General features: G+C 49.1%; 1 protein-coding gene across 4 annotated transcripts; it reads left to right on the forward strand.

The window, feature by feature from the left end:
- Window positions 1–2,890: 2,890 nt before the first annotated feature.
- On the forward strand, window positions 2,891–23,811 carry LOC142491318 (solute carrier family 46 member 2-like). 4 transcript variants are annotated; one of them, XM_075593709.1, is made up of 5 exons: window positions 2,891–3,043; window positions 4,379–5,522; window positions 11,872–11,955; window positions 15,288–15,444; window positions 15,911–16,931. In XM_075593709.1, the coding sequence occupies exons 2-5, from the start codon at window positions 4,430–4,432 to the stop codon at window positions 15,990–15,992; spliced, it is 1,416 nt and encodes a 471-aa protein (XP_075449824.1). In that variant the 5' UTR covers window positions 2,891–3,043; window positions 4,379–4,429; the 3' UTR covers window positions 15,993–16,931. The 4 variants fall into 4 exon arrangements, with proteins under 4 accessions (XP_075449824.1, XP_075449850.1, XP_075449841.1 ...); XM_075593735.1 differs by lacking the exon at window positions 15,911–16,931 and adding an exon at window positions 23,530–23,811 and having other exon boundaries at window positions 2,895–3,043; XM_075593726.1 differs by lacking the exon at window positions 2,891–3,043 and adding an exon at window positions 3,722–4,140.
- Window positions 23,812–24,590: the final 779 nt, after the last annotated feature.

The following is a 24,590-nucleotide window of genomic DNA, read 5'->3' on the forward strand; positions in this document are numbered from 1 at the left end:
CACAGGGGTTAATACAGGAATGACCCTGGGAACAGAACTTAGAAATTCAAGCTTAGAACGTGGAAGTAGAAGGGATTCTTTCTCTGATGGGGAGAGCATGCAGGACTGCCTAGCAGGGGTTAAAGCAGGAAAAACCTCAAGGGCTGGAATGGGAGATTCAGAGTTAGAAATAGAGGGAGAAAGGGATTCGTTCTCGGATACTAGAGCCTTAGTGTTGGCTAGAGAAATATACGTATACTCCAGGGGAACCTCACAGGACTGATCGGCAGGGGTTAACGTAGACATATCATTGGTGTCAGAGTAACCAGGCGTACAATCAGGACTAGGGACGGTGGCAGCTTCTACATTAGGGGGCAGTGATAGTGGGACAGTTTGGTCATTTCCTGGGGAGGGAGATATGTCCCCAGGTTTAGCGACAGGACTGGCAGCAGAGGGGGACTGCCAAGCGGCAGCGTAGCTGGCGAGGAGAGGGTCCTGTTCCTTTATGCAAATGTCCAAAGTCAGGGAAAGTACACAGAGTGTGTTTTGTGTGTGAGACAACATGAAGAGAGGGTCCTCTCGTACTACGAGAATGTCCAGTGATAAGGCCAGGGCATAGAGTGCATCTTGGGAGTCGGCCAGTTCCATAGGTTTCACATTATCCCAGGTTAAAGGGGAACCAGGAGAGCGAACACAAGCGGCCAGAGACTGTTTTAAGTCCTTAAGGCAAATAGCCTTACTAATGAGATCATAATGGCCTCTCTTTTGCAAAGGGGTCAAACCTTCTACATATACAGACCCTCAATCCGAGGTAGTATTTCGCATACATACTGGGACTGGTCTGCAAGCCGGGACAGGATTTCAGACAGAAACTTACCAACCCGCACCACAGGGCGGTCCGAGTTTGTGGGGCCGAGCATACTGTCAGGGTTGTGCTCGCCACAAACCTGGGTCGGACCACGTGGCTGAGGTGGGGTTGTAAAAGCACTGACCTTAGACCGCGCAGGCTGTACGTACATAGCAGGGTCGGGACTATTTGCTGCTTATGGACTACCTGGGTCAGTTAGTCATACTGTACTACCCTCTCTCCTAACTTATTCGGCCAATTCAAGTACAATTTTGTACTTATGCCATTGTGTATTACCCTTTTATTCAGTTATTCAAGGGAATATACATTAAGTGCTTTTGTCAGGGTTGTGCTCGCCACAAACCTGGGTCGGACCGCGTGGCTGAGGTGGGGTTGTAAAATCACCGACCTTAGACCGCGCAGGCTGATCCGGATTGCGCAGTTCGTAGTCGTACATAGCAGGGTCGGGACTGGAGAAGGCAGCATCATCAGTGGACAAGCCAGGGTCAGGATCGGAGACATCAGGGTAAACATTGTTCAAGCAGGAGTTCGGCAACAGGTAGGCAGGAGTTCCCCGCTTCAGCTTAGGAGTGTGAGCGCGGGAGTGGCCTCTGCACGTGCGTTGACCATGGCCCATGGTACTGGTCTCAGGAAAGGATAGGCAGACCGGAGTGGGCACACCGCCTGGCAGCACTGGTAAACCAGTGCTTCAGCGCAAGAGTCCTGAGCGGGCTGGAGAATCCTCCGCTTCAGCACAGGAACCAGGACACGGCCTCTGCAATGGAGAATGAGCAGCAGGCCCCAGGAACCAGAGAGCTGAAGACAACACTGGAGGGACCTCCGCTTCAGCACGGGAACAGGAACAGGCCTCTGCGTGAAACTAGCAGCAGACCTCAGGAAAGCAGACCTCTATGAGAGAGTAGTAGCTGGCCTCAGGGAAACAGGAAGCTGAAGTTACGCTGGGGATTCAATGCTTCAGCACAGGAACAAGAACTAGGACAAAACAGAGTTAGTAACGAGATAACAAGCCAGGGGCTTGTGGCAGAACACTTGGTGACATCCAGGAAGGACTATGCTCGGCAGGGAGCATTGTGGGGAAGGCTGTCTTTAAAGGTCAGGGAACCAATAGCAGAAGGGGCGTGTGACAGCATTGCTTTAATGAGTGAACCCAGGGTGGAGCTGCAGTAAATATCAGGAGCAGTGTTCCAGGGCTGCATAGGTCTGTAAGGCAAGGCAAACAGTAAACTGAGGTGTGGATTCCTTACAGCTTTTCCTTGAGCTTTTACTCTGCTTTTTGTTTTCAGACACAATAAGTAGTAAGAGGGAAGCTTCTGGAACTTAGATCTCCTGAAGAGTTGAAGAGGGATCTCATTGTATAGGTTCCTATGCTAGGATAGGGTAAGGGTTCACTTTTATTGCTGTCTAGTTAGAGAGGGTACTCTTGTAGATTGTGAACCTTGATCAGTTATGTGGGACACTAAGAGACAGCCTAGGCTCAAAGGGGGCTCCGCAAGCCACAGCCCCTAAATATAGATGGACCAGCCCCATCGGAGGGTCCATAGCTGGCTTTGATCTAGAAGGCCACATGGTGGCAGGCTGCCCCAAAACTGGGAGGCTGCATACAGGGAGTAATACTAGGCCCAGTGGACATGGAGCACTACCAGTGCTATGCACCAGATTCAATATGTAACGTTAGAACCATTAAACCTCAGCACTTCCTTATGGGCTGAGATAAGGGCGGCTAGCGAAGCCATACAAATAGTATAGCCAAAATGATATACAATACGTACTGTAACAAGGTAGAGGATCTGAAAGTCTGCCGCTCCTTAAAGGTACAGTGACTCACCAATGGGTAAAGATAAAAAACTTTTATTCAGGCTACATAAAACGGATACAATCCATGGGCACGACAAAAAGAACCTCCTCCCACGCGTATCAAACAGCTAAGATACTCCTTGAGAAAGAACATTAGCTGTTTGATACGCGTGGGAGGAGGTTCTTTTTGTCGTGCCCATGGATTGTATCCGTTTTATGTAGCCTGAATAAAAGTTTTTTATCTTTACCCATTGGTGAGTCACTGTACCTTTATGGAGCGGCAGACTTTCAGATCCTCTACCTTGCTACTGTGACTTCCGGATCAGAGAGACGCCACAGAGGGAGGGTGTCACCCCGCTGGGGCACCTGAAGCAAGGAGGATGCAGGGATACAGTGCTTAGCGTGAGTACATTGTTGCTCCACACTGGACATTTGCTAGGTTGTGTAGTTACCGCTTTATACTGTGGACACACTCCTGCTAACCTGTTGTATATCCTTCATTATTGGGCTATATATTAACTCCATACGCTCCGCTTTATTTCCTTTATTATACTGCATTGGTTCTATGTTCAGAGCCCTTCCTGGAGCTACATAGTAGATTTCTCTGTTACAAGATATACTGTATATAACAACTGTGACTATAGGATAATAAATGTGCTGTTTGAATGAATAAAGGTCCTGGCACCAATCATTGCTTACCACACCCAGCCTGCACCCTGAATAAGGTAATGCATCCTGAGAAGCCCTAACACCGACACTGATGTAAACTCCCTAAGAGCCGGACCGAGAGGGTTACGTGTGGCAAAGGTGGGTCTGCTAGATAGCTGTGTGTATTAACCCTGTCACGTGCTCACAGGTGTGCCGTTCGTGACACTGCCATTGAAATAATATGAGACTATGTGATATTCTATATTATACTGGGATATGTTGTGTTTTCATAGGGAATCACAGGGATGGCTACATCTGTAAAATCCTGCAGTCAGCCAGCTGGCAGTCATATAAAATATAATTAAAGATCACCACTTAGATTAAAGCTTGGTTTGCAGTCTACAATGCTGTATCAGCCTTCAACTTTCCTCACTTTCAAGTGACCACAAAGACACAGTGACTGAGTCCAGTGAGAGCACAAGTTCCTTAATTCATTGTGTTCGCCCTCATCCCTACCCCCTCCCACTTCCCTTTCTAGAAAGTCATGTAATTATTAGCATATACTGTAGCACTGTATCTGAACTTCAACACACTTTAAAAAAATGCCGACTCCTCCTGTATGCGCAGCCTGCTAGAAATGAGGAAGTCTGTGCTATAATGTTGCCATTAGAAACACACTTGCTCTTCTAGCAGCAGCTGAAAGTGTAGATGAGCTAGCTTCCTGATCTGGACTTTTTAGCAGTGGTCTTTCCTCCCTTATCCTTGAGTAGAGAAGCTACAATATCTCAAAATATTTACTGTATAGCAACAAGATCTTATTGATGTTGTATTTCCTCTGACCAAACAGACAGGTGAGTAGCTGATGAATTTATAGCATCCACAAAGACTGTGCTTCATTCTGCAATAAGTGGGGATATATTTTTTCATTGTGAGTTGAGAAATAATCATTGAACTATCCATAAAAAAAATATTCAGATCAAAAGCAATATTTCTCTCTCACTGTTAACGTTAGAACCCTTAATCTTTAGCTGTCTGCCTAGTTCCTGATTTGTGTAATGTTAGCAGGCGACTTTTACATCTCTTTTAAAGTGATATAGCACACACTGGGAAAGGAATTGGACAGTCTTCAAATCCATAACCATGGTGATGGTGAGGACCTGGATTGAGCCCGTGGTTGCAGGAGCCCAGCTTGCCAGCTCTTTCTATGACACTGGGCTGCTGATGGTGGTGAAGAATAATTATAATCACACTAACTCCTCTTCTAACAGCTCCACTGAGGATGCACTACAGAAAGCCATCTCAAACTTTTACATCATCTATAACCTGATTCTGGGGTTAACCCCTTTGCTGTCTGCATATATTCTGGCAAAAATTGGTGACAAAAAGAACAGGAAGATCCCTATATGTGTACCTCTCGGTGGGTACTTAATATCCAGGTTGCTTCTGCTCTTTGTGATTCTTCTGGACTGGCCAATAGAAGTGATGTACGGCTCTGCTGCCTTGAATGGTTTAACTGGCTGGTTCACTGTTTACTGGGCTGGGATCATGGCCTTGGCATCTCTGGGCTCCTCTGAGAGCGGAAGGTCTCTCCGACTCATTGTCATTGAACTAGTGTACGGGTTGGCTGGTTTTGTTGGCAGCTTGGCATCTGGACATATCTTCATCCGTTTTACATTTACAAATCACGAAGGGACAGTCTTAGTTTCCAGCAGCATTGCTCTATATGCCTTGTGCCTAATGTACAGCCTTTTTGTTTTAAAAATCCCTCACTTTGATGGCCCATACCATAATGAGTCTAGATCAAGGGAAGATGTAGACAGAGACATCAGTGAAAGGCATAATGGACTCGACACTAAAAAAACTGAGAATAGCAGACTGTTGGGTGAAAGACCTGATGACAGATCCACAGCCAATACAAACCTTATAACTGTAATTCCATCCAAAGTCATCATTGCTCTTCTCTTCACGAGTGGCATCCTTTACAATGTTGCTGTTAGTGGAGCTGTGGACGTGCTTCCGTTATATTTACTTAAGAAGCCCCTAAGTTGGGGTCCAGTGGATATTGGATATGGTAACGCTGCAGGTTACCTAATATTCATCTCCAGCTTCTTGGGGGTCTATGTCTTCTCCAAGTATTTGTCAGATTTAACCATGATCCTTATAGGGATTATATCCTTCTGTGCTGGCATTTTCATCATGGCCTTTGTGAAATGGACCTTCTTGTATTATGTAGGTAAGTAAGAAAAGCAGTATGATTCCACCTTACATGGCAATATGTTTGATTGTCCAAATCTTTAAAAAAAAACAATTCCGCACAGATTAGTTAGATTAACTTTTAGGGTGCTTGGAGACCTTCCAGCATTATTATCATGTGATAATTGGAGCAGTAATCACACAGTTTAGATCCGCCTGGTGTCAGGAAGAGAAAAGACTAAGATGACTGGGAAAAAGGGACATTCTGGCCTTTGTAATGTCCAATGGACATCATGCGCATGCCATGTCTTGTATATGATGTATGCCCTGTTCACTTATGTAACTATATACTTGTAACGTCAGAGAATAGCGGTTTGTAACTAGAGAGTACTTGCCACCAATAGGAATCCCTATTATTGGTGCACAACAGACCATAAATTATATAGGTCCAATGATGCTCACACTGAGTCTGTTAAAATGATACACTTTATTAAGTCTGCTTAAAACCTCATCAGGATTACTGTACAAGCATTTAACTACACTATGCTCTAGTACATTTCAATGTGGAACGAGCAATTAGCTAATGCATAAGGAGACAGAACTTCAACCAGCCAAACATAGCTAGACACGTTATCCGAAGTTAGCACATAATGCACAGTCAAATTAAGAGCACCATTTTCAAACTCTTTAATAATCACTGTGTATGGTACATCCATGCCACACATAGTGTATAGCTTATCACCATAGATCTAACTAGGGATCCTTTGCCAGCAAACATCTATGGTATATACACCTATGCCAACTTGCAGTTATACATCACTGCCTTTATCATAGTATATTTGATGTTTGTATCAATTGAGACTACTGGTCTTGTCTTTCAACAGGACATCTCAATTAAGCAGTATCCACCTCACCGGCAATGAGACCACTCTGATCTAGTGTATATATACAGCACTAATAAAAACATCACTGGGCATTTGTCCTCTAGAGTGGACTAACCACGACCCTTTGACCCCCCCAACAAAATATCTATCAGTGTCAAGAACTTGAGCTGCTGAGACTTGGAGCACTAATATATACAAACGAAATACCTAGCAAAGAAATCAATTTTAACTTTAATCTTTATACTATATTAGTGAAAGCACTGTATGTTTGCCTGCCTGTCTGGATGTCCGGTGTCCCTAGGGGAAATCTCATTGGTCCCTTGGCCCGCCCGCCCCCGCACACCTCTCATTGGCCTGAGGCGGAGTGACGGGCCAAAGGACACACAGGGACACACACACACAGGGAACACAGGGACACACACACACACAGGGGGACACACACACACAGACACACACACACACACACACACACACACAGGGACACACACACACACACAGGGGGACACACACACACACACAGGGGGACACACACAGACACAGTGACACACACACACACACACACACACACACACACACACACACACACACACACACACACACACACACACACACACACACACACACACACACACAGGGACACAGACACACACACAGGGACACACACACACAGTGACACACACACTGTTACATACATTAGCGGGGCTCACAGTGTTAGCAGCACCCGCGCGCACCTCCTCCTCTCCCCGTGTCTCCCGCGCTTTCACCCTGCCCCCCCATCCCGCGGCGCCGCTACAGTCAGCGGGACACACACACTATTATTACCCCTTCAGCGCCCCCCCCCCCACCCAGTGTCAGCGGCCGTGCGAGACCCCCCCTCTATATCTCCCACCTCTCCCCCCCCACACATATACATGCCCCCCCCTCCCCGGCGCTACAACTCACCCCTCCCCGGCGGGGGAACAGCCAGTGGCCAGGCAGGCTGCCTCGCGGCGCCGAGTGCCCAAGATGGCGGCGCCCGGGACACAGCGGGGGAGCGGCCACAACACGCTGCCTCCCGCCTCAGATCCACGTGGGACCTGCCGGATGGGTGAGTGAGCGGCCTTCACCTCCCCTCCACCCCCCCTTCACCTCCCCTCCACCCCCCCCCCCTCCAGTGTCAGTGTCTCCCCGATACCCCCTCCCCCCCCCCCCCCGGCGCCGTTACAGTCAGCGGGGGAGCAAGCGAGCGCCCGGGACACAGCGGGAGAGCGGCCACAACACGCTGCCTCCCGCCTCAGATCCACGTGGGACCTGCCGGACGGGTGAGTGAGCGGCCTTCACCTCCCCTCACCCACCCTCATTCACCTCCCCTCACTCCACTTCTCCCTTCCACCCCCCTTCACCTCCCCATTTACCTCCCCCCCTCCACCCCCCCTTCACCTCCCCTCCACCCCCCCTTCACCTCCCCTCCACCCCCCCCTTCACCTCCCCTTCACCTCCCTTCCACCCCCCCCTTCACCTCCCTTCCACTCCCCCCCCTTCACCTCCCCTCCACCCCCCCTTCACCTCCCCTCCACCCCCCCCCTCCACCCCCCCACCTTCACCTCCCCTTCACCTCCCCTCCACCCCCCCTTCCCACCGCCTCCCCCCCCTTCCCACCGCCTCCCCCCCCTTCCCTCCACCTTCCCACCGCCTCCCCCCCTTCCCACCGCCCCCCCCCCTTCCCACCGCCTCCCCCCTTCCCCCCCTTCCCACCGCCTCCCAGCCCCCCTTCCCACCGCCTCCCAGCCCCCCTTCCCACCGCCTCCCCCCACCCCTTCCCACCGCCTCCCCCCACCCCTTCCCACCGCCTCCCCCCCCTTCCCACCGCCTCCCACCCCCCCTTCCCACCGCCTCCCCCCCCTTCCCACCGCCTCCCCCCCCCCTTCCCACCGCCTCCCCCCCCTTCCCACCGCCTCCCACCCCCCTTCCCACCGCCTCCCCCCCCTTCCCACCGCCTCCCCCCCCCCCTTCCCACCGCCTCCCACCCCCCGCCATCCCACCACCTCCCACCCCCCGCCTTCCCACCTCCTCCCACCCCCCGCCTTCCCCCCGCCTCCCACCCCCCGCCTTCCCTCCGCCTCCCCCTTCCCACCTCCCCCCCCTTCCCACCGCCTCCCCCCCTTCCCTCCACCTTCCCACCGCCTCCCCCCCTTCCCACCGCCCCCCCCCCTTCCCACCGCCTCCCCCCTTCCCCCCCTTCCCACCGCCTCCCAGCCCCCCTTCCCACCGCCTCCCAGCCCCCCTTCCCACCGCCTCCCCCCACCCCTTCCCACCGCCTCCCCCCACCCCTTCCCACCGCCTCCCCCCCCTTCCCACCGCCTCCCACCCCCCCTTCCCACCGCCTCCCCCCCCCTTCCCACCGCCTCCCCCCCCCCTTCCCACCGCCTCCCCCCCCTTCCCACCGCCTCCCACCCCCCTTCCCACCGCCTCCCCCCCCTTCCCACCGCCTCCCCCCCCCCTTCCCACCGCCTCCCACCCCCCGCCATCCCACCACCTCCCACCCCCCGCCTTCCCACCTCCTCCCACCCCCCGCCTTCCCCCCGCCTCCCACCCCCCGCCTTCCCTCCGCCTCCCCCTTCCCACCTCCTCCCCCTTCCCACCACCTCACCCCTCCCCCCCTTCCCACCACCTCCCCCCCCTTTCCACCACCGCCCCCCCTTCCCACCACCTCCCCCCCCTTCCCACCACCTCCCCCCCTTCCCACCACCTCCACCCTCCCCCCCTTCCCACCACCTCCCCCCTTCCCACCACCTCCCCCCTCCTCCCCCTTCCCACCACCTTCCCCCTCCTCCCCCTTCCCACCACCTCCCCCCTCCTCCCCCTTCCCACCACTTCTCCCCTTCCCCCCCCGCTCCCCTTCCCCCCGCTCCCCTTCCCCCCCCCCGCTCCCCTACACCCCCTCCGCTCCCCTTCCCCCCCTCCGCTCCCCTTCCCCCCCTCCGCTCCCCTTCACCCCCCCTCCGCTCCCCTTTCCACCCCCCCTCCGCTCCTCTTCCCCCCCCCCTCCACCTCTTTTTCCCCTTTCCCCTCCCACCCCCTCCCACACTTCCACCCCCTCCTCTAACCCTTCCCCCCCTCCTCTAACCCTTCCCCCCCCTCCTCTAACCCTTCCCCCCCTCCTCTAACCCTTCCCCCCCCTCCTCTAACCCTTCCCCCCCATCTCTAACCCTTCCCCCCCCTCCTCTAACCCTTCCCCCCTCTCCTCTAACCCTTCCCCCCTCCTCCTCTAACCCTTCCCCCCTCCTCCACCCCTTGCCCCCCTCCTCCACCCCTTGCCCCCCTCCTCCACCCCCTCCTCCCCTTCCCGCCGCCCTTCGCCTTCATGCCCGCCTTACCGCCTCCCCACCCCCGCCTCTGCCTTTCACCCGCCCTTACTCCGGCCGCCTCTGCCTTTCACCCACCGCCTCACAGCCGCTGCACGCACTCAACAGACACCCGCCACACTCGACACATACCTGCCGCCACACACACCTGCTGCCTCCCGCCCCTACGCACCGACATCACTGACCCACCGCCTCACACCCTAGCAGGACTCCCACTCACAGGCAGCACTCACAACCCACGCACCACCCGCCGCCTCACACCCTAGCAAGACCCCCACTCGCACACAGCACTCACAACCCACGCGCCACCCGCCGCCTCACACCCTAGCAGGACACACGACTCAGATTTTTACATCACTTATGCCACCAAAATATACATTGTACTGTGGTGTGGTTACAATAAACCATTTTTATACAACATCGTATTACATTTTCTTCCATCTTTCTTTTCAATATTATTATCCAACCTTTACAACAAACAGTCACCTATTGTTCCACGATTTATAAATAATACTACCTATTACGCATTTACATCCCGGGCAACGCCGGGTCTCTCAGCTAGTTAACTATAAAATAGTGTGTAGACATTTGGTCTTAATAAAGTGTATCATTTTAACAGACTCAGTGTGAGCATCATTGGACCTATATAATTTATGGTCTGTTGTGCACCAATAATAGGGATTCCTACTAGTGGCAAGTACTCTCTAGTTACAAACCGCTATTCTCTGACATTCCGTCTATCTCCCTGGTAGCACACAACCTCCATACGACCCTTCAAGTAGAACAGTGTTTAGTGCGAGGTACCCTAATCTATTTCATATGTACTTGTAACCATGTATTATTTGTCATCTTAACTCTATGCCCAGGAAATACTTGAAAACAAGAAGTAACTCTCAATGTATTACTACCTGGTAAAACATTTTATAAATAAATAAATTAGGCATCCTAATAGTTAAAAACTATCCAACCAAAAACATAAAGCAACTCAGAGAGGCCTAGTGTCTTTTGTCTTTTGTCGTTTCTACTGTACAGTATATATTAGTTAAGAAAAGGCAGGCAGAACATACATTAAGTAATATCAGAATACAAGAAATATATAATGTTATGAAACGGTTTGTGCATGAAAAAAAAAATTCCTCTAGAGCAAGGGAAGTATATTTAATTACATAGCTATATTTTTGTCATCATTTTGCAATCTTTGAGCAAAATATTTCATTCAACCACGCCAAGGAACACCCTTCCAGCAGGTCCTACACTACCAATATTATACTGTGTGATTTTGTATTTCTACCACTGCATAGAGAGAAGAGGAAATAAAACAATAACAAACCCGACAGCATGGGATGCGTGACATGTATGCCGTGCCCAAGGGGTTAAAATTAAGAAGAACTATGTGTGCTGTGTGTGAGCTACAGTGCAGTTTAAACTGGTTAAAAACCAGGAGCTTCCTTATAAATATTGTGAAAAAGTCTTAAATAATTAAGTGCAAGAAAAAAATATATATATACTGTATATACTTCCCACACTTATTGCTGCAGCAAATATCATCTCCTTTCCTGGGGGAAGAAGACTCTAGACCAGGGGTGCGCAAACATTCCCCCCTGCGCCACCCTGTCTGCACAGTCCCCCTGCTCGCACCCCCCTCCTTACCATGTCTCCGCCGTCAAATGATGCTGCGGGGTCACGTGACGTCACGTTACCATGGCAATGCGACGGCATTTGATGCCGCGTCGACGGAGACAAATAAGTAAGTCAAGTTGCAGAGGCCTCACGCGATCCCTCAACATTTAATTTAAATGCCTTGGGGAAAAGCGAGGGGCCTCTGCAACTGCCGCGCCCCCCAGTTTGCGCACCCCTGCTCTACACTATTGTTTTATTTTCTCTATGAAGTGGAAGAAATACAAAATACACCATATAACATTGGTAGTGTAGGACCTTCTGATAGCATCTACCTTGACGTAGATGCAGAGTTGGGGTTGAACTTAATGACCCATACTTATGAGAAGAAAAAACATGTAGTAATGAATTAAATAATTTTATACTGTGGGTCTGGGTCCTGAGTTTGCTAAGATTGTGTTAGTTCTTAATGATCACCACCAGTAGCTGCAACACTTTAATCGCTATTATTATTATTATTATTATTTTCATTATCACTTTCTAGCTCGAGCTGTGATGTTGTTCTCTCTAATTCCACTACCAACCATCAGGTCCGTCTTATCCAAACATGTGCAAGGATCATCCTATGGTGAGTGATTGCTATTATACGGACCGCCAACAGGGGAAGGGGATGGGAGGGGGGGGGTGGAACCACTCTGTACCTGTGGTATAATCTTCTCGGTGGTGGAGGGAGGCTTGGTGGTCCGAATTTAGAAGTTAAGTTCAACTGCTTCTGTCGACCACGAGCATGGGCATCTAACTTGCCGACCTCCCACCCCACTCTCACCAGTTAGGGTCAAGGGTGGGGTAACAGAGGGGAGAGAGGAGAAATAGCGGAAGGTAAGAGAGAGTAAGGGGATGGTCTAGGACATTTGGTCGTGGCCATTTTGCTGCAACAAAGTCACCGCCAGCGTTCACTCACCTCGCCGCAGGGACATCTCTCCACCGGCCACTTCGCCGCTAAGGTAAGATCCTAACCCACCTACCCTAAAAATATTCTTGGTTACCTCACCCTAAAAAACCTTTACCCTAAAAACCTCACCCAGTCCCCTCACCCTACAAACCCCTTACCTTAAAAACCTAACCCCAGTCCCCTCACCCTAAAAAACCCTCAGCCTAAAAACCTCACCCCGATCCCCTACCCTAATAATCCATCACCCTAACACTAATTACCTACCTTGGGGCCAAAACGGCAGCGACGAAGTGTCCCTCTATGGCTAAATGGTGGCTACATGTCTCCAGCAAAATGGCCGCATCCACTTGTCCCATTCCATAAGGGGATGTGAGGGAGAGAGGGGAGAAGTGAGAGAGAAGGAGTAGTGAGAAAGAGAGAGGGGAGAGACAGAGAGAGAGAGAAGAGAGAGAGAAGAGAGAGAGAATAGAGAGAGAGGGAGAGAGCTTACAGGGCTGCTGACAGGAGCAGAGCAGACATTCTCCACCTGGTCATCTTGTTAGGGCATGTACCCCAAGCTAAAAAACTTGTCAGCGCCCCCTTTCCTACTCAGCAACCGGGGCCTGGGTGGAGACTGTTGTCCTGGACCCAGGAAAGCTGTTGGAAGCCCTCGCACTACAAATAGGCATCAATATTAACAGATCTCTAGCATGTGACTTTTTGTTAAACTGTTATATTCACCCTTTTCTACCAAAATAATGTTTCATTAAACATTGTCCCCTGACATATTGAAGTTAGACTATATACAGATAACTAATCCCGTTCTAACTCTAGTAACTGGAGGATAAGGTATACCAGACACCTTTGGCTAATGCAGAAGATCTTTGTCTAAATTTAGCATAGATTGAACTTGATGGACGTACAGTCATGTGAAAAAGAAAGTACACCCTCTTTGAATTCCATGGTTTTACATATCAGGACATAATAACAATCATCTGTTCCTTAGCAGGTCTTAAAATTAGGTAAATACAACAACACATTACATATTACACTGTGTCATGATTTATTTAACAAAAATAAAGCCAAAATGGAGAGCCATGTGTGAAAAACTAAGTATACCTTATGATTCAATAGCTTGTAGAACCACCGTTAGCAGCAATAACTTGAAGTAATCGTTTTCTGTATGACTTTATCAGTCTCTCACATCGTTGTGGAGGAATTTTGGCCCACTCTTCTTTACAACGTTGCTTCAGTTCATTGAGGTTTGTGGGCATTTGTTTATGCACAGCTCTCTTAAGGTCCAGCCACAGCATTTCAATCGGGTTGAGGTCTGGACTTTGACTGGGCCATTGCAACATCTTGATTCTTTTCTTTTTCAGCTATTCTGTTGTAGATTTGCTGGTGTGCTTGGGATCATGACCCAATTTTGGCCAAGCTTTAGCTGTCGGACAGATGGCCTCACATTTGACTCTAGAATACTTTGGTATACAGAGGAGTTCATGGTCGACTCAATGATTGCAAGGTTCCCAGGTCCTGTGGCTGCAAAACAAGCCCAAATCATCACCCCTCCACCACCATGCTTGACAGTTGGTATGAGGTGTTTGTGCTGATATGCTGTGTTTGGTTTTCGCCAAACGTGGCGCTGTGCATTATGGCCAAACATCTCCACTTTGGTCTCGTCTGTTCAAAGGACATTGTTCCAGAAGTCTTGTGGTTTGTTCAGATGCAACTTTGCAAACCTAAGCCGTGCTGCCATGTTCTTTTTAGAGAGAAGAGGCTTTCTCCTGGCAACCCTACCAAACAAACCATACTTGTTCATTCTTTTTCTAATTGTACTGTCATGAACTTTACATGCTAACTATGGCTTGTAGAGTCAGAGATGTAACTCTTGGGTATTTTGCAATTTCTCTGAGCATTGCACGGTCTGACCTTGGGGTGAATTTGCTGGGCTGTCCACTCCTGGGAAGATTGGCAACTGTCTTGAATGTTTTCCACTTTTTGAATAATCTTTTTCACTTTAGAATGATGGACTTTAAATTGTTTGGAAATGGCCTTATAACCCTTCCCAGATTGATGGGCAGCAACAATTGCTTCTCCAAGATCATTGCTGATGTCTTTCCTCCTTGGCATTGTGTTAACACACACCTGAATGCTCCAGACCAGCAAACTGCTAAAACTTCGGCTTTCATTGAGGTGATCACACTTGCTGATGATCAATTAATCAAGGGCATTTGATTAGCAGCACCTGTCTGCTACTTAGCATCTTAATTCCTATGGAAGCAGTAAGGGTGTACTTAGTTTTTCACACATAGCTTCTCCATTTTGGCTTTATTTTTGTTAAATAAATCATGACACGGTGTAATATGTCATGTGTTGTTGTTCATCTGAGGTTGTATTTATCTAATTTTTAGACCTGCTAAGGAACAGGTGATTGTTATTATGTCCTGATATGTAAAACCATGGAATTCAAAGAGGTTGTACTTTCTTTTTCACATGACTGTATGTCTTTTTTCAGCCTCATCTACTATGTAACTTATCATATGGGTCTGGCAACGAAGACTCCTTCTTGTGTCTGAAGACATAGCACCATACTCATAGAATGTCCAAAAAGGTACATACACACACATGCCTTCTGTATGCATCCAAGAAGTTGCCAACATAATGCTGACATTACTATTTGCCTATTTATAGTGCTTGGCAAGTGAAAATTGTTTTAGTGAATTTGGTACAAATGGAGACTTTTTGGGCGATGTTTCGTCACTGAAAACTGTAATATTGTGTTTTCTTTGGAGATTTCTGACTTGGGTCGTAAATGTCCAAAATCTGTCCGAATTAGCAAAGGTATTCGAAGTTTGGGGAGGGCAGAATTAGCAAAGGCCTGCAAGTGTTTAACACATCTCTAAGGTCCAACTGAAATACATAATCTCTAATGGCTTCCATTGCTGAATAACCTGTATATTGAATTACCCCCATAATCTCTGGAAAACATGACACTTGGTTTAACACAATGTGCCTTTGTTTCTTTCCAGGCAAAGTCTTTGTGCTGCTTCAGTTGTCTTTAGCAGTCTCAGGGGTGATTACTTCAACTGCATTCAACAAGATTTATCAAGCAACCCTAGACATGTACAGTGGATTCTGTTTCGTTCTGTCTGGCATCATTGCCGTTGTGAGCATTCTTCCCATCAGGTAAGCATGCAGCCATACACAGTCGTAGAGAAGGCGTGTCATTGGCTTCCATAAACAAAACTAACCATGACAATAGCAAATGCTTGACTGCTTTGATTTGTAAAAATAAAAAATTAATTACAAGTTGATTTTCTTAAGGGTCTCCATATAAAGGTGAGGCTGACACAGAGATATGTTCACAGAGTAAAAATAGTTTTTTATGAGCGAAGTACCAATAGTGTAAAATAGCCAGCGTTATCCTCTGTGCGCAGAACAAAACAATGAAGAGTACTCTTCCCTGGGCAAGACAGGGGAATCTTATTCAGGGTGTAACATTTAGACTTTCCTAAAAGCTGTAACATTCCATCATTCTTACGTACTGGCGTTCTCTGCGTATGCTCCCTACTGTGTCTCCTTTCTTCTTATCTTCTGTAACTGTTTCTCATACATAATGTTATCTTTTGCACCTGTTCTCTTCATTTAACAGCACAAATGATGGATGCCAAACCCCCAGCGAGGCTACTAAGATGATAGTCTATACAATACAAAAAATGAAAGTTCATCTCTGAGTGTAAAGAAAAATATACATGATGTCCCAGACAGTGTCTGTAAACCCGAATAAATTGTCCCACGGAGTCAGTGATTGTCACTGATATCATAAAGCCATTATGTAACCTAATAGGCGTGTAGGGAACCACACTGGAAAAATGAAAATGTGTGGTGCTTCTAAGAAAAACCTTCAGAGTTTGAATGTTAAGTTCAATAATATATAATGTTCCTAAGATGATAACCCCTTTTAATAGAATGATGGGAAACGGTCCAATATGAATCACTTCTCCATACAATCTGACTAGTGGGCTAAGGCCCCCACAAACACTGCAGTAAGGGGCCACACTGTAATTGAAAAGTGTCCCAGCATGAATTATCAGAGTGGAGTTGTGCAAAAGATATGAATGACTCACTTTTAGGAGTAAATGTTGTCCCAGAATCTTCTTCTGCCAGATAGGGGTGTGCGTCCGATTTTTCGGATAAGGGTAAACGTGAGGAACAAAGAAAAAGCAGGCACCGTTGCTCAGGAAATAGCAAAAAACTGTAAATAAGTCAAGGAGAGATTGACCCTAAAAAAAGAAATTTAATGGAGCCAGCAAACAGATACAGCTACATTACGGGGTACAAGGGACCCCAACCACACTGGAGGCAGGCTCACTAACATAAACATTTAGGAACATTTTGTGTGAGTTTGTAAGAGCAATGAAGCGCAATATGATATAAGTCCGTGATGGATTGAGTGTAAAATGCTGAATGAATTACTCCGTTCCGTGGGTCATCGGGGGCTGTCGGCGTGCTCCTGCCGGGAAGAAATCGGTAAAGAGACTTGGTTGTGAGGCGGTGCAGCTGACGCAGGGTAAAAATGTGAAACCGGACTGCCGTTGGATGAAGTACAACAAAAGATTTATTGGCACATAAATACAGTGAGGGATAATCCTCTTACGTGTTACACGCAGATTCCTGCACTTCAGGGCCGCCAACAGGGGGGGGTCTGCCGGGGTTGGTGTCCCGGGCCCGGTGAGTCAGGGGGCTTGTCTCAGTCTGTGTAGTGGGTTGTGTCACTCCTGTGTCCGTCTGACTTCCCGACATTCCCTGATCCTATTTGTTTTATTGTGTATTTCTATATCCTCAGCACTTCTGTCCCGTGAAGCACATCCCCCACATGTGATTTAGAATACATGATGATATATGTGCCTCAGGTGTGGGGCGCTCTGTATATCTTAGTGCTGATTTTTGACAGGTCAGAGGCGCTCTGGGTATTTAAGATCAGTGTATGTCTATGTCAATTCACTCTTTGATAAAGCACAGGCACCTGCGTGAAACGCGGAAGAGGATCATCCCTCGCTGTATTCATGTGCCAATAAATCTCACATTTTTCCCCTACGGCAGCTGCACCGCTTCATAACCAAGCCTCTTCATTTAACAAACATATTGTTTTTGGGCAAAGTACTGTATAAATGTGTACTTGGGATGTATGGGATGAATCTCTCTGTTCTCTCCTGTGTCAGGAGCCCCAAGGTCTGTTTAACAGCTGAATTTGATCATTCATGCAGCCTAGAAACATTAACCCATCCCTTGCATGTTCACACGGGCCAAATATTCAAACGAAATACAGTCATCTCTTCAAATCCAGAATCCTCTTAGGGTAAAGTCCAGGGGTGTCAGGTCCTCAGAAAGAGTTTATCAATCAAGTGTTTTATTTACTCTTCTCCCACACTGTCCATATTGGAAAGACAATAAAGATAAGGGGATTGGGAAAGAGAGGATTCCTGCTGAGCAAACTCTTACTGAACACACAGTGACATCAGGCAAATGTGCTTAAAAATACTTACAGCTGAGAGATTTGAGTAAAAGGGTATCAATCCCCTATATGTAACCCCTTAAACATGTCACAGGAATTAGTTTACTTTGTTTAAGGAGGGATTGACTCTTTAGGTCCTTGTGATCTTGGGCAAGTATATATGTATGTATGTCTTTATTTATATAGCGCCATTAATGTACATAGCGCTTCACAGTAGTAATACACGTGACAATCATATAAATAACAAATAACAGATCATGGGAATAAGACCTTCAGTCATAAAAGTAAAATTTCGGAACAGGAGTCCCTGCTCCGAAGAACTTACAATCTAATTGGTAGGTAGGAAGGACGTACAGAGACAGTAGGAGAGCGTTCTGGTAAGTGTGTTTGCAGGGGGCCAAGCTTTATGTATCATGTGTATAGTATTATCCATGGTGCTACTCATATGCTTCTTTAAGGTGGGCCTTAAAGGTGGATAGAGAGGGTGCTGGTCGGGTATTGAGGGGAAGGGTATTCCAGAGATATGGGGCATTCAGTGAGAAAAGTTGAAGGCGATAGAGGGCTTTAGAAACAAAGGTGGTAGAGAGAAGACATCTTTGAGCAGAATGCAAGAGTCGGGATGGTGCATAGCGAGAAATTAGGGCTGAGATGTAAGGAGGGGCAGAAGAGTGTAAAGCTTTAAAAGTGAGGAGAATTGAGTGCGAGATGCGGGATTTGATAGGAAGCCAGGAGAGTTATTTCAGGAGGGGAGACGCTGAGACAGATTTAGGAAACAGTAGAGTGATTCTGACAGCAGCGTTTAGGATAGATTGTAAGGGAGGCAGGATGGCCGGACAGCAGGAGGTTACAGTAAATCGAGGCTTATTTTCATAAAGAGAGAGAAAGGGGGGAGAGAGGTGAGGGGGGAGATGTGAAGGGGGGTAGAGAGAAAGGTGAGGGGAGGAGAGACGTGAGGGGAAGAGAGACGTGAGTGGAGGGGAAGAGAGACGTGAGGGGAGTGGAAGAGAGGTGAGGGGGGGAAGAGAGAGAGGGGAGGGAGGGGGAAGAGAGAGAGGTGAGGGGGAAGAGAGAGAGAGGTGAGGGGGAAGAGAGAGAGGTAGAGGGGAAAGAGAGAGGGGGAAAAGAGAGATGAGATAGGGGGAAGAGAGAGGTGAGGGGGAGAGAGAAGTGAGGGAGGAGAGAGAGGTGAGAGGGAGAGAGAGGTGTGGGGGAAAGGGGTGAAGGGGAAAAATGGGGGGTTTGGAGGACTGGAGGGGGAGAAGAGGGGAAGGGGATAGGTGGGTGGAGGAGAAAGGGGGGAGAGAAGTGGGGGAGAGTGATTTTAACTGCAAACTAAATAAACAGCAAATAATAATTACCTCAGCGCAAGTTACAGTAAACAAGTGGTGGAAGAAATATGACTTTGTTGCAAGCAACAAAGTTACTAGGTTGGAACCCGCCAGCTTCTGACAGCGCTAGCAGCTGTGAGAGTGAGAGACTGCATACTGTATGGTGCGGTGCTGTGTGAGGAGAGGAGCGGAGGTGCAGCTGTGCTGTTTGTCAGGAAAGGAGCGGAGGTGCAGCTGTGTGAGAGAGACACTGCATACAGTATGCAGCTGTGCTGTATGAGGAGAGGAGCGGAGGTGCCGCAGAGTTGTGTGAGGAGAGGAGCAGAGGTGCAGCTGTGCTGTGTGTGAGGAGAGGAGTGCAGGTGCAGCTGTGCTGTGTGTGAGGAGCGGAGTGGATGTGCAGCTGTGCTGTGTGTGAGGAGAGGAGCGGAGGTGCAGCTGTGCTGTGTGTGAGGAGCAGAGGTGCAGCTGTGCTGTGTGTGAGGAGAGGAGCAGAGGTGCAGCAGTGCTGTGTGTGAGGAGAGGAGCAGAGGTGCAGCTGTGCTGTGTATGAGGAGAGGAATGTAGGTGCAGCTGTGCTGTGTGTGAGGAGTGGAGGTGCAGCTGTGCTGTGTGTGAGGAGCGGAGGTGCAGCTGTGCTGTGTGTGAGGAGAGGAGCGGAGGTGCAGCAGTGCTGTGTGAGGAGCGGAGGTGCAGATGTGCTGTGTGTGAGGAGCGGAGCAGTGATGCAGCTGTGCTGTGTGTGAGGAGAGGAGCGTAGGTGCCACCGTGCTGTGTGAGGAGAGGAGGTGACACTGTGCTGTGTGAGGAGAGGAGCGGAGGTGCAACTGTGTGACAGAGACACTGCATACAATATGCTGCCGTGCTGTGTGAGGAGAGGAGCGGAGATGCAGCTGTGAGAGAGACACTGCATACAGTATGGTTCTGTGCTGTGTCAGGAGAGGAGCGGAGGTGCAGCTGTGCTGTGTGAGGAGAGGAGCGGAGGTGCCACCGAGCTGTGAGAGGAGCGGAGGTGCAGCTGTGCTGTGTGAGGAGAGGAGCGGAGGTGCTGCCGAGCTGTGAGAGGAGTGGAGGTGCAGCTGTGCTGTGTGCGTAGAGGAGCGGAGGTGCAGCTGTGCTGTGTGTGAGGAGCGCAGGTGCAGCTGTGCTGTGTGTGAGGAGAGGAGCGGAGGTGCAGCTGTGCTGTGGAAGGAGAGGAGCGGAGGTGCCGCCGAGCTGTGTGAGGACAGGAGCGGAGGTGCAACTGTGTGACAGAGACACTGCATACAATATGCTGCCGTGCTGTGTGAGGAGAGGAGCGGAGGTGCAGCTGTGAGAGAGACACTGCATACAGTATGGTTCTGTGCTGTGTCAGGAGAGGAGCGGAGGTGCAGCTGTGCTGTGTGAGGAGAGGAGCGGAGGTGCCACCGAGCTGTGAGAGGAGCGGAGGTGCAGCTGTGCTGTGTGAGGAGAGGAGCGGAGGTGCTGCCGAGCTGTGAGAGGAGTGGAGGTGCAGCTGTGCTGTGTGTGCGTAGAGGAGCGGAGGTGCAGCTGTGCTGTGTGTGAGGAGCGCAGGTGCAGCTGTGCTGTGTGTGAGGAGAGGAGCGGAGGTGCAGCTGTGCTGTGGAAGGAGAGGAGCGGAGGTGCCGCCGAGCTGTGTGAGGAGAGGAGCGGAGGTGCAGCTGTGCTGTGTGTGAGGAGTGCAGATGCAGCTGTGCTGTGTGTGAGGAGAGGAGTGTAGGTGCAGCTGTGCTTTGTGTAAGGAGAGGAGCGGAGGTGCAGCTGTGCTGTGTGTGAGGAGAGGAGCGGAGGTGCAGCTGTGCTGTGTGCGAGGAGAGGAGCAGAGGTGCAGCTGTGAGAGAGACACTGCATACAGTATGCTGCTGTGCTGTGTGAGGAGAGGAGAGGAGGTGCAGCTGTGCTGTGGAAGGAGAGGAGCGGAGGTGCCGCCGAGCTGTGTGAGGAGAGGAGCGGAGGTGCAGCTGTGCTGTGTGTGAGGAGTGCAGATGCAGCTGTGCTGTATGTGAGGAGAGGAGTGTAGGTGCAGCTGTGCTTTGTGTGAGGAGAGGAGCGGAGGTGCAGCTGTGCTGTGTGAGGAGAGGAGCGGAGGTGCAGCTGTGTGTGAGGAGAGGAGCGGAGGTGCAGCTGTGCTGTATGTGAGGAGCGCAGGTGCAGCTGTGCTGTGTGTGAGGAGAGGAGTGGAGGTGCAGCTGTGCTGTGTGTGAGGAGCAGAGCGGAGGTGCAGCTGTGCTGTGTGAGAGGAGAGGAGCGGAGGGGCAGCTGTGCTGTGTGTGAGGAGAGGAGCGGAGGTGCAGCTGTGCTGTTTGTGAGGGGAGTGGCGGAGGTGCAGCTGTGCTGTGTGTGAGGAGAGGAGCAGAGGTGCTGCTGTGCTGTGTGTGAGGAGAGGAGCGGATGTGCACCTGTGTTGTGTGTGATGAGAGGAGCATAGGTGCAGCTGTGCTGTGTGTGAGGAGCGGAGATGCAGCTGTGTGTGAGGAGAGGAGTGGAGGTGTAGATGTGCTGTGTGTGAGAAGAGGAGCAGAGGTGCAGCTGTGCTGTGTGTGAGGAGAGGAGTGCAGGTGCAGCTGTGCTGTGTGTGAGGAGTGGAGCGCAGCTGTGCTGTGTGTGAGGAGCGGAGGTGCAGCTGTGCTGTGTGTGAGGAGAGGAGCGGAGGTGCAGCTATACTGTGTGTGAGGAGCGGAGGTGCAGCTGGGCTTTGTGTGAGGAGAGGAACAGAGGTGACGCCGAGCTGTGTGAGGAGAGGAGCAGAGGTGCAGCTGTGCTGTGTGTGAGGAGAGGAGCACAGGTGCAGCTGTGCTGTGTGTGAGGAGAGGAGCGCAGGTGCAGCTGTGCTGTGTGTGAGGAGCGGAGGTGCAGCTGTGCTGTGTGTGAGGAGAGGAGCGGAGGTGCAGCTGTACTGTGTGTGAGGAGAGGAGTGGAGGTGCAGCTGTGCTGTGTGTGAGGAGAGGAGCGGAGGTGCAGCTGTGCTGTTTGTGAGGGGAGTGGCGGAGGTGCGTCTGTGCTGTGTCTGAGGAGAGGAGCAGAGGTGCTGCTGTGCTGTGTGTGAGGAGAGGAGCGGATGTGCAGCTGTGTTGTGTGTGAGGAGAGGAGCAGAGGAGCAGCTGTGCTGTGTGTGAGGAGAGGAGCGCAGCTGTGCTGTGTGTGAGGAGCGGAGGTGCAGCTGTGCTGTGTGTGAGAAAGGGAGCGGAGGTGCAGCTATGCTGTTTGTGAGGAGAGGAGGTGCAGCTGTGAGAGAGCCTGCATATATATGCTGCTGAGCTGTGTGAGGAGAGGAGTCGACTGGTAACAGTTTTTAATTTCAAATTCTCAGCACTCACCCCCTGCATCTCTGAGCTGAATTGGCAAGTTGCCAGAATTTTAACCAATCAGAGAGCAGGGATTTTAATAATGGCCAGAATTGTACAACTTTAGCCTATAATTAAACATAAAGACCCCCTAGGTAGAGCTGAAATAACAGAGATTTTATTACTGTACTTATTATTTTCTTTGGCCCAGATGTACTAAAGAGTGCTAAAACCTGTTTAGCCCATTCACTTGATAACATAAGCCGTTTACTGCAAAAGTCTCTAGCTACAAAACTAAGGCACAATCTTCTGCAAAATGTATGGTAGCATAGCATGACAAGAAACCCCATTGCATAAAGTGTAGCTTTTTTTTTAAGTCAGCTGCACAATTTTGTACCAGTCTTTTCCCTAGTTTTGCAGCCAGGAAACTGCAATACGTGAGAACTTTATGAATGCCAATACCGGCTGAGACCAAATGGTCCACGAAGCCCTCTATCACTTCCAAACCTCTTTGTGTTATAAAGGTATTGGGGTTGCTGTCTGTTATACTCTTATCATATGGACTTTGTCTTTCTGTGGGTGATTGCTCTATGTACGTTGTGCGTTTAGTGCTTCTCACATTGAGCTTATCACGTGTTTTTGCTTTGCTATTATGAAAAAAAATGAAAAACATTTGAAAAAAATTTAATTTTTTTTTATCAAGCACACCAAAAATGTAAAGCAGTCAAGAGGTACCAAAAAGTGTCATTTAATGACTTAAAGAAGTCATGACAGCATCCAACATTTCGGCGCAACAGGCACCTTCATCAGGGGTTTGTTTAGCTATTAACATTTTCTTCTTTATATATATATTTTCCTTCTATTTCATGGTGTTGATCTTTTGAGTGCTGAATTATACTTTTTCAATTGCCTTTATTATTATAATTGAACAAAATGTAAACGACATGAATGTTTTCATAGTTAAGAGAAATTAAATATATAGATATAGATATATTGAAAGCCTATATTATGTGTGTATATTATGTATCCATAGATAAATACATGGTTGTGACTGACTTATTTCACAGATGTAGGGAAAGTGCTTGTACATTTATAGTGCAGCATGTGAAACACACCTTACGGTCTTATTGTCTCCTCTCTTTAGCATTGCAGCATATAAGCATTTGTCAAGAGTTCCACCCACCAGCAATGAACGACATGCGTAAAGGACACAGTTTGATGACGTTTTATACGGCTTTATTTGTATATACAGTAATACATTGTGGTCATTATTCTTTTTGAACGTTTTGATATAGATTTAATATTTGTAGCTGTTTCTAGCCCGCAAACATACTTTATTTATGAGTTCCAGAATCAATATGAAATGTTACATTCATGTCTATGTAAAGCATCATGTTTTAAAATAAATTTGTAAACCACCGAGAAATTCTGTTTTCTAATTATTTTAAATTAAAAACTGAACATACATAATATTCATGTAACCATCCTCCCCCCCCCCCCTCACCCCTCACACCCTCACCCCCTGGGTTACTAAAGGTATAGAAGGAGTTAATGTCTGGGGAATTGTTGCAAGGCAATGACCTTTAAGGTATTGTTGCAATCAGCCAACTGCCATGTAAGCCCCGCCCCTAATCTGGAAAGCACTCACCCCTGTTTTTCTCAGTAAGGGGTGGGGTGAGATGATGAGGAGCCCAACCACTCCCAGGTAACTATAGTGACCTGTGAGGTCACCAGGTGGTATAAAGATGGAGGTATAGGGGGATGGGCCTGATCCCCCAGGAGGACCCAAGAAGTGCCTCTACAACATCAGGAGGACTCCCAGAGAAACAGGAGGGGGTCTCAATATGTATGTAGTCTTATGTCTTATAAGTGTGTAACTCAGTGGTTAAGTACTGTATGTGAGGTCACTTTTATTATTTTGATAGATAGGGAAAGTGCCCCTGAATAAATAGGGCCCCTTGAAAATCTGATGGGATGTCCATAGCAATGCACTGAGGGAGTGTGTGTGTGTGACAGGTTCACATAGTGGGATCCCTAAAACAGGGTTCCCCAGAACTGTCACTAGCAAGGTTGCACTAAGGCCAACCTTGGAAGAAGTAAGCATACCAGGCCACTAAAGAGTTCAGCTGGTGTCTTGTATTAATGAGGGGTAGATGGGAACCCTGATGGCCTAACATCCCCAGGCAGAAGTTCTAGGAATGTGCC

Source organism: Ascaphus truei, chromosome 1 (genome assembly GCF_040206685.1).
Source record: "Ascaphus truei isolate aAscTru1 chromosome 1, aAscTru1.hap1, whole genome shotgun sequence".
Lineage (NCBI taxonomy): Eukaryota > Metazoa > Chordata > Amphibia > Anura > Ascaphidae > Ascaphus > Ascaphus truei.